Source organism: Parasteatoda tepidariorum, chromosome 4 (genome assembly GCF_982258835.1).
Source record: "Parasteatoda tepidariorum strain Cologne lab strain chromosome 4, Ptep-v5.0, whole genome shotgun sequence".
NCBI classification, from domain to species: domain Eukaryota; kingdom Metazoa; phylum Arthropoda; class Arachnida; order Araneae; family Theridiidae; genus Parasteatoda; species Parasteatoda tepidariorum.
Genome location: NC_141758.1, coordinates 44826863 through 44847006, shown reverse-complemented (window position 1 = coordinate 44847006; position 20144 = coordinate 44826863). Strand labels below are relative to the sequence as shown.

Genomic DNA, 20144 nt, shown 5'->3' with positions numbered 1-20144 from the left:
ATAATATTTCATCTAATTCGATGAACGATACGACTCCGTACTTATTTAACTTATTGTTAATTAAAAATTTTAACTTATGTAAAGAAACTTAGCTCAACTTTAATACACTATTTTGCTGATAAAGATTAGCTGACTCTGACGTCATTGGTTACATGTGTGGGTATGGGAGGTCTTCTTCTTCTTCTTCTTGAAGTGCAAGTACCCAATTATATTTTAACATTCAGCATTTAAACTATAAAATCATTAACCAATACACTACTTCACAATTTATTTTATTTTTATTGAAAAGAATAAATACCAGAAGCATCATGCTAATATTAGAGTGCATGTTACGCGTTTTAAACTTTTCCCCATTTCTCATACTTTCCCATTTTTATACTTTTTACCATATATAAGATGCATGGTTAAATTCAGAAGGAAGAAGTTTTAGAAAAAGTATTCACTAGTATTTTATTTGTTCAATAGATGGCAGCATTAAATTGTGAATAATTTATTTGAAGAGAAGGTTTGCTCTTTTTTTCTTTTTTGCTCTTACAAAACAAAGTTTAATAGTTATTCCTTTATTCTTAAAAATTCTAACCAAAATTTATTTTTATCTTATTATTTTAAAATGTTTAAAAACTTAACTTTCAATTGCTTGAATTTCTTTTTAATTTTACACTATTTCAGCATTTATTTAGTTATAAGTAATTAACGAGATGGCAGCACTAAGGATTTCGTTAGAGACAGCATAATAGTCTGTTAGAATTTCTAACTATAAAACTTCCAAACTATATTAATTTATTTTTTATATAGAGCTGTTTTTTTTGCTTGAAATAACTGCTACGTCAGAACTGAACTTCATATGTGAATATTGTTCTAAACAAAAAAAATATATTTTAACACCAAAAAAGTGTTCTTTTGAAGCACAAAATAGTTTCTTACGAAAACCTTACACTTCTCTCGAGCCAATGATAAATTACATATTATGACGATGATATATTTTAATATTATGACGATGATATATTAGTTTTCCTAACTCAAGAAAGCACATTCATAAGTTATAATCGATAAGGGTATAACATATAGCATATATGAAAATGGTTAATAATATTCCAAACACTAATCGGAATAACTATACCAATAAAGATTTATATTATACTCAAAAGAGTTTCTCCAATAATTAATTTCTTTTTAGATGATAATAACTTATTACAAAATACGTCTACAATGACAAGCGTGAAAGATTAGAGGAAATTAATTTAAGCCATGCACTCTCTGATATTTTAAACCAGGTCATTTTTTTTAAATCGTTACATCAGATTTAATGGTACACGTATCGCAATAGATTATACTGCTCTTCACTTAAATAATCGAAAGATTTTGCCCTTCTCTCCATTTGTTTAATTTTTCCCTTTCATTCCACGAGATAAACATTACGCTAATGTTAAGTGATCGGTAAAGAAGAAGCTAATTGGACAAAGAGGAGTACAAAATCTATCAAATACTGCACACTCACGGTAACTGAAACAAATACAGTTATAAACTAAGTCTGACATGAGGGAAGAATAAAAAATCCCAGCGTGCTTCAGAATCATAGGATTCATGTACAGTTTGTCTGAAGTAAGAACTCCCCTAGTCATTCGTCGAGACTCGTGGCGGTGACTATGGTAACGAGGTATAACTATTTCAAGTAGGGGTGTGGGTCATTGTTTAGGACAGGTTTTGGCTCGGGTAGGCGATGGAAAGGGAATCTTTTTCTTCGGTCTACTGTATTTGCCCTAGAGTGAAGAGAAGCTACCCTCCCTGAAATGCGTCATTCTTGTTTCCATAGCAGCGGACGGCTTCAGACTTTGTGACGGGGGGAGTTCTTATCGTAGGCGAACTATAAGATATTTAATTGAGATGAAATTAGTTATTTATGTAGGAAAATTGGAATACATCGTAAATTTCAAAAGAATTTCTCTTTGCCAAACAATAAAAAAAAATATTTTATTATTATTAATAACAATGCAGTACACAGTTTTTGTATTTTTTTTTTTCACCTGCAACGTTATTTTCTTTCTTTAAAACATAAGTTCTGGGGCATTAGTTTTGTAACAAGACCATTCCTTATATTGTAATGAGCCTTAGCACCATCAGGTAAAGAAATTTCAAACTTTCTTATAATTTCTGTAAAATATCCTAAAATTTCTCTCCAAGCAATCTTTTCACCAGGACAGTTCCTTCGTCCTACATATAGAAAATAAAAATGAAATTATTCTAAAAATTTCTAATAAAATATAAATATTTGTAGTGTTTAAAAATCACAGACTTTTTTGGCTATATTAAAATCTATAATCAGATGTAACATTTGTATCAAGTAAAAAAAGGTATTTAATTCCTTTTTCCTCGCTTAACCATGCAAAATTTTAAATTACAGGTGTCCCAAGTTTACGCAAGCTTCGAATTTTATGCTTTTCGTGCACTAAAATGTCACAAATTAAAGACGGCAGCACAACTGGTAGTTCAAAGGCCATTAAAAATGGAGCATTATGCAAGAGAGCAACATCTATTCATTGTTGAGCAATATTCTTATCCAAGTTAAATAATTCCCTAGTTGTGTTGTCATTTTGACAATCAGAATTTGCAGCCCAGATTATTAAATTTAACTTCATATGATTTTTTTGTGAATTTTTTTTTCTTTTTTGTCGTTTATGCAAACAAGCATGTAGCTATCCAATGTGTAAAAGAGGAAATTGAGGGCAGTTTCAATGAAATTCAAGCACAATTATGAAGAACAGTTAATGAAAATTTTGACCAAAGGACACCATTGTGAAAGCGAAACTGCAGAAGCAATGTAAGCATAGCTCTATTACGTTGTTACCCTTACTCTACATACTCTTAAATGTATGGGTATATTATTCCATACATAACCTTAGACTGTAAACTTAAGAATAAATAATAAATCACAATTTTTTTCCTCTTAAAACCTGTTCTGTCAAAAGGATGGTTTGCTTGGATTTTGGGACACTCTGTACTGCGACTTTTTTCATTCAACCTGTCGATGGCTGAGAAGTAGGTAACTCGTTATAGTTAGGTAACTCGTAATAGTTAAGTAACTCGTAATAGTTAGGTAACTCGTTAGACCAAACTTAACAAAGTACATTTTTATAAAGTTTGTTTATATAAAATTCTTTCTTGATTTAGAATTTTGAAAAATTACCTGCAATGCTGTAAAAAAGTACAACTTACCCATACTAAATGGCGCATACTGAGCTATTTTTCCACTGAGTTCTGCACCATTATTAGATAAGAACCGCTCCGGATTAAATCGATCTGGCTCTTCCCAATAGTTGGGATCATTATGAATTCCCCATAGGTTGGCCGCTATTTCTGCACCTTTTGGAAGTGTATAACCTTTTACTGAGATTTCTTGATTGAGTCTATTCATTGTAAAGGAATAAAGTTACATTAGAAATAGTTTACAAAGTTGAAAATTAATTTTGTTGAAAAATGTAATACCTTTAAATTCTGAACCAGATAAATTTTCGGATTAAATTACTGAAAAAACTTTATCATTTCTTGCAAACATCTGCTATATTTATAAAATCTTCTTTTACATAGTTTGTAAAAAAGCGAATTCGTCATTTATTTTTACTTAATAGTTTTTCTATTTCCTTTTAACCAATTTCAATTTTGTTATTAAAATAACTTCTAAAAGGAATTGTATCACTTTAGAAAAATAAATAATCGTAAATATATTGCTTTTTAATTGACAAATTTAAAATAGCATTTACTTATTAATTTTTGTGAAAAAATACTTTGCCTATAAAGTTTAAATCAGTAATTATTTTTCTATTTCAAAGCCAGTAATTACAAACGTACATTTAAAAAAAATCAGTAAATAATTTTGTAATTTTGTAAACAGTTTCAAATGCAATTATTTTTAATATAATATACGTAAATACGTGTGCACAATAATTACTTAAAAGAGTTTCAATAAAATTTTGTAGTTAAAGAAACACATTAATAAAGCTCTTTATAACGAATCTCAAAATTTATTTTGTATATTGACCTAATTTTAGCGTTGCATGTTTATTTATTAAATCTCAATTTGAATTTTATGCAATTAAAATATATCTTATATTGGCCTACACACTGTTGGAATTTTTATTCCAAAATAACCTAAAAAAATATCTAAATTTGAAGAAAAAAAATAACTTTATTATAAGTATTCTTTTTCCAAAAAATTAAATGTAATGAAATGTTACATATGAAATATAAATTATATGTTCTAAGTTATTTCACCTTCCAAAACCTTTTTATTTCATTTTATGAAAGAATTCTTTCAGAAAGAATGTTTATAGAAGAAAAGTATATAAGATAGCATTTAAAAATAGCAGTTATTAAAAAATCTTCATTTCATATTTACTCTTTCTCTAAAACTGCTCAGCATTAATTTTTCTTTCAAATATTGTTATGCAAAAATATTCTGTATATAAGCGAGTTTAAAAGTTCTATAAACTTTATCAATTGGATTTTATTTTTGTCTTCATCTGTGTTTTAAAAGAAGACACTGGTCGTCGTAATCGATACATTTTTTATCTAAATTTAGAATAAAGTACATGAAAGAAAATAGTTTTCATTTTTTCAACATTTATTCTCTTGAAGTATTCCTTTTTTTTAAATATTTCAATAATTCTTTCAAAGAAATTTTATCAACATTTTTATTTTTATTTTCAACAATTCGTTCAAAAAAAAATTTTGAAGTATTCCTTTTTTTAAAAATATTTCAATAATTCTTTCAAAGGAATCTTTCAAAAAAATTAATTCTTTAAAAAAAAACTAAACCTAGATATAAAAGAATAATTAACTTTAAAAAATATTTTTAAATGGATTTCAGGAAAAATTTCATCTTCTTTTAACTAAAGAAATCTCGCCTGAAAAAAAACTCACTTTCTTGTAGTACTAATTGGCACAATGCTTGACACTCTCTGCGCTTCCAACAATACTGCAAAAGTATAGGGAATCTCATCTCTTTCTCCGTATTTTGCTTTACCTTCCTTCCCTAAAACGTCCATTATTTCAGAATGAACCTTTCCTTGAATATCCTTATGATCAGCCATGAGTCTCAGCAGCCATAGCAAAGAACTATGTATAGTGTCACTTGCACCCAAAAATAAAATGCTTAAGTTTCCTTCCAGCATAAACTCTAGATAAATAAGAAAGAAATATTCAAACGAATGTTTACCATCTCTTGTGGTGTTAATGTTTAAAAGTCTAGTTTTATAAACATTTTAGTTTATGAAAGACATATTTATTTATGTATATTTTATATTTAACTCAGATTTCATGCTTAGCGATTACTACATTATATGAAATAGTTATATATAAAGAATATTTAAGATGTAATGAAAGCATCTACAATTTGTCCGGCATCGGAACAAAGTTAAGTACATTTTGTACAAACTTAATTTATTTGTGTGTCTTATTCGATGACACAAATTACAATAGTCGAGAAATTGCAAAAATTTTGATTATGGTGTTCTTGATATTTGGTGTTCTTCTTTCGTATTTATTTGTATATTTTGTTCCACACTAAAAATGACAATAATCACCAAAATGTAAAAGCTTTGATTATGGTGTTCTTTTTTATGTATTAAAAATAGGCTCATTATGTTTTGTGCATTCATTGCAATAGTTGATGGTTGATTAAACACGTTTGGAAAAAGCATAATTTGTAATGTCTAAGGCAAAATTTTCTTAATTTTGTTCACTTAAATTAAACTCCATGAAGTCAGCAAGAAAATTGCTTCATAGAAATTTTATCCTAAAAAACAAATAAAGCTCACTGTACCACCAATTATTCAAAGTGATTGTATTTTTCACGGCTGACGCATTTATTAGCTAAAATATTTTACCAAAACACTTTAGCTATCCAAATGCTCTGAAAAAATGAAGAAAAATATTAACAGAATTAAAATCATTAAAAAAACACACTAAAATATCCCGGATCAAATTAAGGTAAAAAAATACGGGCAGTCGCGGTGCCGCCACTTTTTACCGTAAAATCTATATTTACTGAAACATGTTGCAGAATAAAAAATATGATATACCGTAATTTTAACAATAATAGCTACGGTAAAATCACTGAATCACTATAATTAAATAAATATTACTGTAAAAATTACGATGTAATATTTTATGGTAAAAATAGATTTTATGGATGATGCACCCAAAGTGGCGCTGATTTAATAAGTAATTTGATCCGAAATTTTTTGCGGTGCACTTTATTAAAAAAAAATAATGCTAACAGAGAAACGAAGTGATAGATTTGCTTTAGATCTCTTTACTATTTTTCCAAAGACTCAAGCGTCGATTAACATGAATTATAATTCATTTTACTCAAAATTTATTTAAATGTATAATTTTAAAAATACACAAAAATCAGTTTTAAAGGGAACGACAACTATAATGAAATAAATATTACTGTAAAAATTACGGTATAATATTTAATAGAAAAAATGGTTTTTACGGAAGAGGCACCGAATATGACGGTATTTCATACCAAAATTTAATCTGGAATTTTTTACATTGCTCTTTAGAAAAAAAAGTAATACTTGCAAAAATAATAAGTGCTATATTTGCTTTAGATTTCTACTATTTTGCTAAAAACTTCAGAGTAGCTAAACATGAATTATAACTTTTTCTGATTCAAATTTATTTAAATGTATAATCATATAAAATTTATATTATTACCAAATGCATCAAATATAAAATGTATATAGAATCACAAAAAAAAGAGGTTAAAAGGAAACGATTACACAAAATAGGTACCTGAAAAGAAATGCTCCGTGTTATCTGTTTTCGCCATGGACTCGATTTTCTTCAAGTAGGAATTAATAAAATCTTGAAGACCATCTGCATCAGTGGAAGATTTATGGCGAGCAATTTCTTCTCTGAAAGTTAGAATAATTTTTCTTAAAATAAAACACGAATTAACTTATCGAAATGCAGCATAATATATAATGAAAGGGGAAAATAGGAAATAACGAGACACGAAATGAATAAAATGTTTTTAGAGATTACCTACAAAAGTTAGACGCAAAAGTTTGTTGATTAATATTTTCATTTTAAAAAATTTATTTTAGACAGATATGTATTATAATTTTTATTTTTATCATTTTGAAAAATAATATTTTTAGGAGTTTACCAAGTAATGTGATACTGTTTTATGATTATTCTTTTTTCCCAAAAAATTAAGTGCAATTAAATGTTACATATAAAGTGCAAATTATATGTTCTACGTAAATTTCACTCTCCAAACATTTTTATTTCATTTTATTAAAAAAAAACTTCAATACAAAGAATATTTCCTGAGGGAAAGCTTATAAGATAGCATTTAAAAATGGTTAATGCAAAAGGTTATTTATTTTGTATTTGCTGCTTCTCTAAAACTGTCCAAAAAAAATTTTTTTTTAATATTATTTTGCAAAACTATTCTGTATATCAGCAAATTTAAAAATTCCACTAAGCCAGCTTCGTAAACTTTGTCCAGTGAGTTTTAAATTCACTTTCATTAATGACAAAGTATGAGCTGCGATGGCTCAGTGATTATGACACTGAACTGTCATTGTGATAGACCGGGGTTCAATTCCCTGTGTCAGCTTGAAACCCGACCAGCTTCAGATGAATGGGTACCAGCTTTTCTGGAAAGTAAAGGCCTGTGCGCAGTACTGACCACATAGACGAAAGCAAGGTCATGAGATTGTAGAGCCTTTACCTTCATGACCCCCTGACCACCAACGGACTGTTATGAGAATGCTTTACTTTCATCTTTTGATGTTAAAGGGTAACTTGTAACAGTTTTTCTTAAAATGGTGAACAAAAACAATGCTTCAATCCTTAGAAGAATTCATATTTGTTAAACTTCAAGTAAATATTTTTAAAAAATAGAAATTCTTTTAATTAAATATTCCGATTAAAACCACATATCAGAAATAGTTAATATCAGAAATAGTTTAATTTTAAGAACAATTTACAATTAAATTAGTTACCTAACGAACATTCCAAACTTTTTAACGGTTTCAGCTGCTTTGTCATATCCAAAAAGTCTGAAGAACTCTAAATATTTTCTTAGACCAGGAATAATACTTGCAGGTTCGGAAGGGCTCAAATATGCAAATGCTGTTTCCATAAATTCTAAGGCAAGCTCTATTTTTTCTGCTTCTTTTTCCTTATTTAGTCTACGGCCAATCAACAAAGACAATATATTAGAAGCTACAGAGATGGCTAAAGGTTTAGAAATATCAACTGGCTTTCCTCCGGTTTTTGATAATTCATCCTTGAAACTTTCAACTTCATCCTACCAAAGTAATTATATGATTTAAAATAATGCGTAATTTTTTATGCATAAAATATGTGGCTGCACATTTCAAACATTTTTAAAAAGCACATTACAAATTTAGATTTTTTTCAGCTTAAAATGATTTTTACTACCCCATAGCAGTTTTCTTTCGCTACAAAAATTTAAAGATTGGATTTTATGGAAAAAAATGCAACAATAAATTATAATATTTTTTTATTTTGTTGTTGTTTATCTCCCACATAGTCTGACTCCATCAGACCAGATCTAAGAATCCGTTGGCATTCAAAAAATCATAAACAAGAGGAGATGCGTGAATTCCATACAATCAAAGCAGTCCAAAATCTCCAAATGTCCAGATAAGTTACAAACAGTCCAAAATATGTTCAGGTGAAGCCTGGTGCGCACTTGTGGCCAAAAGAGTATGTTTTTATACCCTCAGAAAAGTGTAAACTCTTTAAGTGGCCACTGGCGAGGTGCGAGATGGTGGTTCAGATTTTCCTACTATAAGAAAGGGTCAAGGCTAAGCCTGGTCTACTACCCCGGTACCAGTGGTAGGTAGGAGGTATCATTTTGTTTCAGAAAAGTTTAAGATATGATAGATTTATGGAAGAAGCGGGGGAGAGACTTCAGCCTGCTTTTGGAAGACTATATGTTAAGTCATTTTCATGGAAATTCAAGTGGGAAGGAATTCATTGTAGTATATGTATATTATGCTGAGGGAAAATGTGTTTTAATTTATGTGTTTTAAGTCTTGTCCCCTATGTGGTCCAGTTATTATGATGTTGCATTGAGCTGCGACTAACATTCAGTTTATCGTAATTATATTTCCTCAGAATAACCAGTCACAAGACTCTTATCTGTAGCAAGAAGTTCACTTCTGAAAACAGAATAGAAGTCTGGGATACGTTGACATAGAGAAACTGTATCTTAAATCTGTTGTTTTTTATTCTAACTTAGAGAAATACAGGCTCATTACAATAACTTTTTAAATAGATAAACATCCTTTAGTTTATGCTTTTAATTTTATAACTTGTAAATTAAACTTTATGTTAGATTTAAATATCAAACTTAAAAAAAGATTTGAAAAAAATTCTTTTTTCCAGAAATTGCATTTATTGCATAAATTATAATGTAACTTTTAATTATTATTTACTATAATTATTAAATTTTATTACCTATTGTTGAAATAAAATTTTTCCAGAAGCATTTAAATTTCTGAAATCATTACTTAGTAAACTAAAGTTAGTACTTCGTAAAACAGAAATTGAAAATACCGTAATTAAATCTTCCCAAGATTGTCTTCCAAGACCTAAGTCACGTGCCGCAGAGAGGCAAAATCTCCGTTGTTCGATCCATTTATTTCCATTTTCAACTTGAAATCCTAACGAATACAAATATTGAAAACATTTCAACCAGTAACAACATTTAGTAAACCAGTAACAACAATTATAAACCAAGTAACAACAAGTAAACAGTAAAAACAATTTGAAATAAAAGTATCTATTTCTGCTTTTTTTCAATAAGTATTATATTTTTAAGTAGTATTAAAACATAATTGACCAAAGTATTGTCAAATAAAATTTTTTAATTAATTAATTTTTATATTCCAATACCACAACACTGCCACTAAGTGTTAATAATATGAAGGTGAGCAGTTCTAACCAAAACGGCCGTCAGAATTGTTTATTTGCTTCTGCGTATTATTTTCAATAAGTATTAGATTTTTAATCAGTATTAAAACGTAATCAATTAAAGTGTCATCAAATAAAAATATTTAATGAACTAATTTTTTTTAAATAAATTTTTACAGTTTTCGTCAAATTTGAATAGAAACGAAACCTAAATATTACCAATATTAAAACTTATTTAGCTTAGTTTTGTTGTTTATGTTGCTTTAAGTAAGTAATCGTTAACAAACTTTATCTTTATTCATTATCAAGTGATAAACAATCGCATTTTATCATAAAAAAATCAAGATACTTGTAGCAAATACAATATTTTTTTTATCTCAAAACAAAGTTCAATTAAATTTTATGATTAATTTCATAACACAAAAGATAAATATCAAAAACTATTTCAGATTCTTGTCGGCGCTTTTCATGACTAATACTTGTATTCGTCTATAAACTATTTATTTATCTCGTATTTAAGGATATTTCTATTCTGATTATAACAATGTTTACTACGCATTTGTTGAAGTTATCTTCAACTTTTTAATTAGCATTATACCGTTTACGTTTTAGTCATTTTAACTATTTAATTGCGATATTTTATGGTATGTTAATTGTCGAGTTTAGTGGAAGAACCGGCTAACTGACATTTTAGTGAATTTGAGTAAATGAGACTAAAAAGTTTATACGTTCCGCCTTTTTGTTTTTTCGTTAAATTTTTATATTTTTTATGTGTTTGTTAAGACATATTTCACAACAATTTTGAGGGTGCATTTATTTGATTCTAACTGTTTTATAAAGGAAGAATTTAATGATTTTTCTGCCTAGCATTTGCTTGTTTTCCGGACGATTTTTAATATTTTTCATGAAAAATAATTTCATTTGAATAGATAAAATAAATATACATATATTTATTTATCATAGAATAAAATTTTAGAAAAAAGTTCATAGAATAAAATTTTAGCAACCTTAATTTGAGACAAACTGGCCTTGTTAGTCCACCGATCAAAAATGATTCAGAGCAACCTGAGCTCAACTTTTGAGAAGTAGATGTGTCGTTTCAATTGGCAAGCATTCGGTAATTTTTAATTTCAAAAATGTATTATTTAAAATAGCGCTTATTATGGTCAAAATGTTACGAAATTTTGTTACAGGTATTTCTGAAATTAAATATAAAAGCATTTTTTCTAGATTTAATACAGGAAATGTCTAAGTATAGTTGTTGAAATACAAATTATTTTCAACTTTTCATTAAAAATTTCCAGTTTCATGCAAAAATTGCACATAATTAATAAAAATGTTTATGAAACAGTTTTGAGTTTTTTTTTCTATCGTGGTAAACTACGAGTTCATGATTAGTTTCGCGATTCTCATTTTTCATAATGTAGATTAACACTTCATGAATTTCCGCGGTTGAACACCTACAGTAAATATGCAGTTTGTTTGGTTTTTTTTTTCGTTTTTTTTTTCTCTTTTTCAATTTCTTAACCCTGAATATGGAAGACACATGTTTAAGGAACAAGATCACATTCGCCTTCAATAAGAATTCTTTAAAACGAAACTATTTAGAATTTCCTCAATATGGTGAAATCCAGAAAAACCTCTCGTGGTTAGCCGAATGCCAATGAAGCTCTGATATGTCTCTACCAAAGTGCAGTTTGTATCAACACTGTAATCTCTGCTGGTAGGGAACAAAATAAAGTTTAACTATCTATCTCTGTGATTCGTTCAAATGCAGATTTAATGTGTCTCCGCTGAGCTATGCCGATTTTTATGAAAAAGATGCCATTAGTTTTGTCAAACATATGAGTACGCTTATTTTGGATTTAACTCTTAAGATTTTAAGCAAGTGCACTTATCTTAAAGATTGTTAATGAGCCCCTTCTTATTTACAGTTTAAAATTAATTATCCGAAAAATAGAAAAATGTTTGGTAATAGGTAATATGTTTTTTTCTTTTTTTTTATCGTGTCCATGGACAATTGAATGGCCTCTTGTGCCTTCAAAATAGCATCCGTAAGCTCCAATACATCATTACTGTAAAGGATCTCACGAAGTTCTGGAGCCAGTGGCACCATACCCAGTTGTAAAACATATGGGGTAAAGGCTGGGCACTCGAGAATGTGATCCGGGAAAAGTTGGACATCGGTGCAGTTCTTGCAGGGAATATAAGTTCTTATTTCGTCGGGAAGAATTTTCATCCCTTTAAAGTGGTTTGTTCTTAGTCTAGTAATTGTTGATGTTAAGATTCGGGAACAATTAAAGTCAGTAATGAGGGGTTTCCTGAAGGAATGGGGCAGAAGTCTGTGTCTTGCAACTGCATTTGCGTCTGCAAGCGTGATGGTGGTACAAGGTTGGTCGTCACCTCTGCCTTTCTTAGCCAAGGAGTCCGCCTACTCGTTACCCTCAAGGCAATGTGTTAATATGTTATATGTTTATGGATAATAAGTTAATTTAGTGCTGTTTTAAGATGTACTATATATAAATATACGCATCACGATATCAGTACTAGGGAAACAGATTTTTTGCAGCCTACACCGAATGGAATACGTATCGGAGAAAAATGCTAATTATGGTAACATTTGACTATCAAAAGTTGGTCTGCAGCAATAGAATTATGCCAAATACTGAACATTGTTAATATTCCTTTTGAGAGGACGAACTACTAAACACATGTTTTGCTTATTCCAATAATGTAAAGTCATGAAAAAAAGCAGCATATAACAATAAATAAATAAAAAAAATCTGGTATTTTAAGTTATTTAGTTAATTGTGTCCGTATATCTCTTTCAATTTTGTGCATGATTTTGTAATGTTGTTCATCACCAATTTATTGATTATTAAATTTCATTTGAAAGCGAAAACGAGTATTCAGCTAGTAACAATAATTAATAAACTGAATAAAGTTGTCTAAGCACTGAATACTGTTTCTTTTCAACGCGATTTTGCTTGGAAAAAAAAATTTCATTCTTTACCAAAGCAGTATGCTTGAAACACAAACTAATGCAAACCAGAAACAAAAAATTTTTATAATAAAGCTGTTTAAGGGTTAGTTTTCTTGTCTTTTCTAGTTATTGATTCGTAAAAAAATATTAATTCCTCTTTTCAATTTTTTCATTTTCACCAATTTTGTTTCCTTCCCTCGCCTTAGCGGTCGATTCCAAGTGATTTTCCATTTTCTAGGGTCGTTTATTGAATATTTGTCGCCAAATCACTTAACCGGTTTTTCCATCCAATAAATACTCAAATAATGTCACAGATCCGGTTCTTCCACTGAGTATCTTTGAAATGAATAGATTTAGAAATATAAATGAACGTTAAAATGAGATAAGAATAATGACTTTCTATAACAACTAACAATTAAAACCAAATAACTATTCACTAATTAATAAAATAGGAGCTTTCACTGAAAAATGTCAATTTTTTAAAAAATGTCACTTGGCTAGTTCTTCCACTAAGATCTTTAATTGCTTGACGATGAACCAATGTGGTTTAAAAATTTCAAGCTAAGTCAAAATATGTAGGAAGTAACATTATTGATTTAAATTTATTTATGATTTTGATAATTATTTTACTTATTTATGTTCTATTTTAGACTTTTGTAATTTTCATATTCAACCTCTCTCGTAAATGTTCCGGTAAAATAAATTTATAAAGTTTTTTTTTTTTTTGCGAGAGAGAGTGACCAAAAATTGATGAAGTAAATATGTCACATAAAATTCTATTTCAATTTTGAACGTAGCTAATTAGTCATATAAACAGAGCAGTATTGTTTAAAATATCAATTCATGCTTAGAAAATTGAAATGGATTCTTAAATTTATCCCATCGGAATTGTTGATTGTACCTTCGGGAGAGGGAGGTTAGATAACTGCAAACAATCAAACTAAAATATATTCTATTCATTTACAAGTAAGTGAATAATTCCTTATACTAAAAAAAAGAAAAGGAAAATTTGTGAAAATCGTGAGAGTTAAGTGAGCGATGTCGAACGTAGAGCTCTAAAAATGAAACAAATATTTTGCATCCAACTTCATATTTATATTGCAAAGCAATGAGAGGCCTTTTTTTTATCTTTTTGAAAAGTTAACTGCATTTACAAATTATATGATTCAAAAAGCAGTCAGTTATCAATAGTCTTATTCTTTGAAATTACATATGAAAACCTCTTTTTACGTTAGACCATAAATTATTCATTCAAAATCCATCAACCTAGTTCAAAAAAGCAAGAGCAGAATACGAAATTTATTTTCCTTACAATGCTTTATTATTTACGTTTAGATTCTTTATCATCCCCAGAAATGTATAAATAAAAAGTATTACATTTTTTTCAATTAATTAGCAATCTATATTCAAGAATCCGTAAATATTACAAAATAACATTAACATCACAAACACAAATGCATGCGACGATTCTCAGTGATTTTTTTTCTACTTACCGATACAGGGTAAAGAATCAAATTGTTCTTGTGCTCTGTCTAGAGCTGCAGGATGAGATAGTACTTCCTTGGCGATGTTGTAATCATTTATTATTATTGTATATTTATTTCCGAAATATAAACTGAAAATAGAAATGCACACAATCAGGAAAATGCATTAAAATAGCAAAATATAAGGATATTATAAAAACTTTTTTAAAAGATGAACATTTTACAGCTGATTAAGCGCGTGAATTTGGCAAGATTTTGTATGCACTCTCTGCGAATGATATCTACCGATTAACTGGTTTCAGAAACACATCGAACATGATATTGCCGATTTTATTTATCCCATGAATTGCATGAGTCATTATATATCACTAACTACATTGTGTGAAATTTTATGTATCAAACCTTTAATATAACACAATTAAGCCCTCATCACGTATAGTTCATTAAAAAACCTGAAGAAATTTGATCATGCTTTTATAGGGTCAAGTGGGGTAATTATGACAGTGAGGTTATTATAACCAGCGCCATTTTTAAAAATTTCGTCCAGAATAAAAATGTGTATATTTTGTTTGATGAACCTTAAAATAATTGTTAGATAAAAATATTGAGCTAATTTTGTAATTATTTTGTATAAGAATGCAAATTTTTGAAAAGCTGGTACGGCACACGTTGATTTAAAATGGTTTTAACTCTCAAAGGAAATTTTAGTGGTAAGGGCTAAAAAAGGTTTATAATTAAGCCCATGGTGTTTATTTATACTTTTGATCATAATATTCTGTCTAGATTAAATATTATTATTTAAAAGTATATGGCAAAAAAATCCATTTTAATGGGATAATTATGACCATGCTTAATGTTAACTTAAATTTTACTGCTGTTCACTTGCCGACCGGCCTCTGTAACTGGCCTTGCGTCAGAAAGGTTCTGGGTTCGAATACCGGGAAAGACATGGATGTTCTTTCATTCTCTGTACTATTTGTTCTTACTGTTGGAGAAACGTTGACCCAACTAATATGGTGCCCATGAAAGAGTGGCCAACAAATCTGCCCTTCAGATGCCTGTATGGCAAAAGGTACTTCTCCAGGTGGGCATTGGAAAAAAAGTGCTGTTCCGTTGCGGAAAAATGAATAGGATATACATTAAAAAAGTTTCATCCTTTTAACTCTTAAAAAAATCTGTGGGAATCTCTTACGGTGATAAAAAAAAAAGAAACAGAGGCATCGAAAAGCTAAAAGAAAATATAACAAACCAAGAAAGATAACAAGATGGAAGATATCAAGAAAGATGACAAGAGCAAGAAAATTAAAATTTTCCTATATGATCCGAATTACCCAAAATATTTAGTTCTTGAGATTTTTGGTGGGGAAGTTATGATCACTTCTTTAAAAGCTTACATTCCTACCTTCTTTTCCCTAAACCCACCATAAATCATCAGAACATTTAACTTAATTTTAAAACGATATAAAGGAGTTCAAAATTAAAAGAGGTCCTAATTAGCCCAACTGACCATATCTGTTTTTGGAAGGAGAATGACAAAATTGTGCTCACCAATTATATTCCAGTAGATGATAACTCTCGGCTAACTGTCTTTAGAAAGAAATTAAATGATATTTTGTCGCCTTTATCAAATAAATAGATTACATGAATTATGGAGAAAAACTATGCATGAGTTATAGAATGCAAAATTTTATGTTAACACACTTTAATACAATTACGATCTTTTAACGTATAATTGATTAGGAAATATTAGAGAAGTTTGAGTTTGATCTCGTTTTTATGGTTATGGCGCAAATAAAGACTATATTATGCTTGTGCTGCTGATTCACGTCAGGCAAATAACTGCCGATTATTACTAGCTAGAAGAAAAATACTAATCATAATATTATACAGTTATTCTTCTTATCAGATCGACAGAAACACCTGGAATAAATTTATGAAGCCATGAGAACCACTCTCAGACTGAAGTATAACTGGCTCTTCTGTAAGTCAATAAATTTCGAGGTATAGGCTGTCCTGACTGAAATAGCATTTCGGACCAAGAATAATATTATCGATTGTAATACTCACATAAAGTACATGAATTATAAAGAATAACATATATGTTTAAGATTTTCATGAGTATGCTTTTAATCAAACGCGAATGCGACTTTGCTGCAGAATTCATGTAAAAAAATTGACCATTTGAAAATAATTAGTCTTCGTTTATATTTCATTTGCAATCGCAATTGTTGTGGCTTAGTTAAAAATTGTAATAGAAAAACCATTTTATCATGAAAACAATTATATTAGTATTATTCAATATTTTTAAAAGTCATTCAATATTATAAAAGTTACTATTGACTTAAACATTTAAAAAAGTATTCACTAGATTTATCTATTTTGATAACATGCACGTATAAAGACAAGATTAATTCAGTGTAGTTTGTATGTTTTCAAGATGTTTGAATGAATTCAATAAAATCTGTATTTTTTAACGTCAGTTTTAAGCTCAGAGAGTAAGATCATTCCATGCAGATTTTAAAAAATATGCATATATTAGGGATTTTTTACCCAGCTTACTACTGCTCATCATCCCCTCTGATTGCTTCATTTTTGTTTAGTGACAATAAACGTATTTATGACTCATACTTAAAAATAATTCAATTATTACTAGTGATAATTGTTATAAATGACTTCCCTTAATATCAGACAAGGCCCATCTAACATCTCATTTTACACTAGCATAACGGATTTGACACTTTTATTCCAAAGTATAAATAAGTCTTTTAATTTGAAACATTTTATAACAAGATTAGCATATTATTTATAAATAATAAAAAAAAAGTTAGAACCCAGATAAAAGTACAAGGTTGATTTCAACGTCAACAACAACCTTTACCACAAAGCCCAACAATATTTATAAATGTCTAGCAAATGAACCATACAAGCTTTAAACAATATTAAATTTTACTATGTTAGTTTCCAAGCTATGAGATTTGCAATAAGCTCGTATAAACAACCCTTTTATATCGATATCGACCTTTACAAAACAAGGCTAGGAGAAAGCTTCTGAAATCGACGATGAATCATCATTCGCAAATCAAGATTAGAAAGTGTTCTCAAACCGAGAATGAATTCACCTTCTCAAGGTTTATTTTAGATTTCATGACCATCACTGAAATTTATACTTCCTTTAACACTTTAAACGTGCAAGTAGAACTACTTATCAAGTTAAATAATTTGATTATTAGGTCAAATTATCACAAATAAAATGTCGAATTTTAGAGCCTGCCCAAAGCTGAAGTAAAAAAAAAGGCTAAAGCAAGGTATACAGTAAAAGATTTAAAAAAATTGAGAATTTTTTGTAAAGTTTTCTTTCGATTTTTAAGGAAACAAGCTTGACATACTGAGATTTTTACTAAATTTAAAAAAGGATTAATTAATCAACCTCTTTCTCAATCTTTGCAAACCAAATAAAAATTTAAATACAACATTTACCGTAAGGTTGCCTGCTATCTGAGAATTTATAGTGCCATATTTCAGAAAAAGATAATATTAAACTATAAAACATAAAACATTAAAAATTTACATAATTATGAAACAAATAAAATTTTTACCTCATTATATCTCCATACTTTTTCTTCATTTTCCATAACGTTTTATGTGGTTCAGCACCCAAAAAGGGTAAATAACCAACTAAGGGTAATCCTAATGGACCGGGTGGTTTATTTTTCGATTGGAATTTTCTGTATGTCCTTAGACCAATCAATCCAATACATAATGCAAGTGTAGAGAGTAATAATTGAGTTACAGAAATATTAAATAATAATTCTTTAGAATGGAGTAAATTTTCGAGCGCCATTTCCAACAATGTAGTTTTTTTTTTCTCCAAATCGTTGATTATATTCTGAGCTTATCTATCCTGATTTTTATTCAATAACTGAGAATAATAATTAAACTGCGATAACTTATCAGAGCATTTCTTACAACAGATTTCTTTTGGCAAAACCAATGAAATTACTTGCTACATATGTCATGACTAAACAACTGACATCAGACATAAGGTTTTCCCAGTTTTAAGTTACATTGTTTCTTTCATGTTAATGCTTAATCTCCCATAGTATTATTGCAAGTTGAATAATATAATTGCTTTATCTATTTGGGATGATTCATATTCATTTAACTTAATAATTTCATTGCTGAAATAATTTATTTGAACAATTTTGAGTCTTTATTTTTCAGGGTATTAAGTTATTAATTCTTCTGAATTTCACATATTCATAAATTCAATGTTTATTTGATTAATTGGTATTAATTTAATTTCATTAGTACTTTTATTATTTGATTGTTTTGATAAATTTTGATTAATTATTTCACAGAAGTAAACAAATTTTTCTCATATATTTATTATTAGTTAACTTTAAATTTTTTATTGTTATTATATTTATTAACTTTTAATTATTTGTAATGGGCAGAAAGTTTCTCGTTGCTGACGTAAGTACCCATTATTTAAAGAAAAAACATTATTCAACTTCTCCATTATATGTGTCACTTTGTATATCTTCTAAATTTGTATCATCACGCTTTGATGTCGATTCTTTCGACATTGTACGGGGACCTACATGATAAATAGTATATGAGGACCTACAGGTCCCTTATATCCTTGTTATTACGACAATTTGGCTTATTTAAATTATTCTAGAACATCCTTGAATGTCTACATCAATGATAGAACATATACATAAATCCACGACAAATTTCAAGCCAAATAGTCTTGTCTTGTTAGCCACTCAAAGCTCCAAATTAATTTGTTTTAGTTTTCGTGTATTTTTTGGCACGTTTGACTTCGACCTGTGTCATTCCCTTTTCTTTTGTGAATTTTGTATTATGATTCTCATGTAACTGAAGTTGAAACACCAATAGTTTAAAATCGAAAACAAATTTTATCGTTTAGATATTGTGGTGGAGTCTATTATTTATTAGAGAAATCGACATTTATAAAACCTTGATTTGACCACTTATCCTGGAGTATTGAACACTCTTTTAAAGCAGTGGGAGGTAAACTGTTAGTTTTCAAGAGAAAAGTCTCAAGATAAATTTATAGTGCTGAAAACAAAAACAATATGCTGCGAATACTCTACCACAATTAACTGTGCAGACCAATGCAGTGCTCTGAGTGTCAGAAATCGGAAGTCTGTTGTGCTGAATAAGCAGAAATAGCTGACTAGAGTGGCCATGTGCCTGTTCTTGGCTTTGACGCCAAGGAAGAAGAAGAAGAAGAAATGTGGTATTTATACTTATCTTAAGTTAGTGAATAAGTAACAGTAAAAAGCTTACTGTGTTATTAAATACTGTTTTATTAAACAATTATTGTATTAACACAGTCTACTTGTCTTTTTATCTTTGTTTTGAATTGGTAGTAGGCGGGTGAGTATTTTTTTTAATTTTCATCAGTATTTATAAATATTTGGAATCAAATCAAGTGATTGAATCTTTATTTCTTTTCAACTATGCAATTGAGACATGGTGGCTTAGGGGATAGAGAACTCGCCTTCCAATAAGGTGACCCGAGTTCGAATCCCAACGATGGGTGGTTGATACAAATTCCGCACCCGGCTCGCACTGATCGTAGTGCTGGCGTAAAGTATCCTCAGTGGTAGACGAGTCATGGGTTAGTACCCTTGCCATCAAGCTAACCGCGGGAGGTTTTGTGGTTTTCCTCTCCATGTAATCCCAAT

The 20144-nt window shown here is 29.0% G+C and overlaps 1 protein-coding gene across 1 annotated transcript; it reads right to left on the bottom strand.

Annotated features, from left to right (window-relative positions):
• Positions 1–1945: 1945 nt before the first annotated feature.
• Positions 1946–18317, bottom strand: LOC139425901 (cytochrome P450 2J6). The gene is made up of 8 exons (XM_071182223.2): positions 18024–18317; positions 14437–14558; positions 9604–9710; positions 8019–8326; positions 6799–6920; positions 4918–5173; positions 3214–3404; positions 1946–2211 (listed from the first exon to the last, which is right to left on the bottom strand). The coding sequence occupies exons 1-8, from the start codon at positions 18266–18268 to the stop codon at positions 2033–2035; spliced, it is 1530 nt and encodes a 509-aa protein (XP_071038324.1). The 5' UTR covers positions 18269–18317; the 3' UTR covers positions 1946–2032.
• Between the last annotated feature and the right edge of the window lie 1827 nt (positions 18318–20144).

Coding starts and splice junctions, on each gene's coding strand:
- LOC139425901 (XM_071182223.2), bottom strand. CDS start 18,268: ATGGCGCTCGAAAATTTACTCCATTCTAAAGAATTATTATTTAATATT. Junction 8,327..9,603: donor CTTGGGAAGATTTAATTACG/GTATTTTCAATT, acceptor TTACTTTGGTAG/GATGAAGTTGAAAGTTTCAA. Junction 2,212..3,213: donor GTATGCGCCATTTAGTATGG/GTAAGTTGTACT, acceptor TTCTATATGTAG/GACGAAGGAACTGTCCTGGT.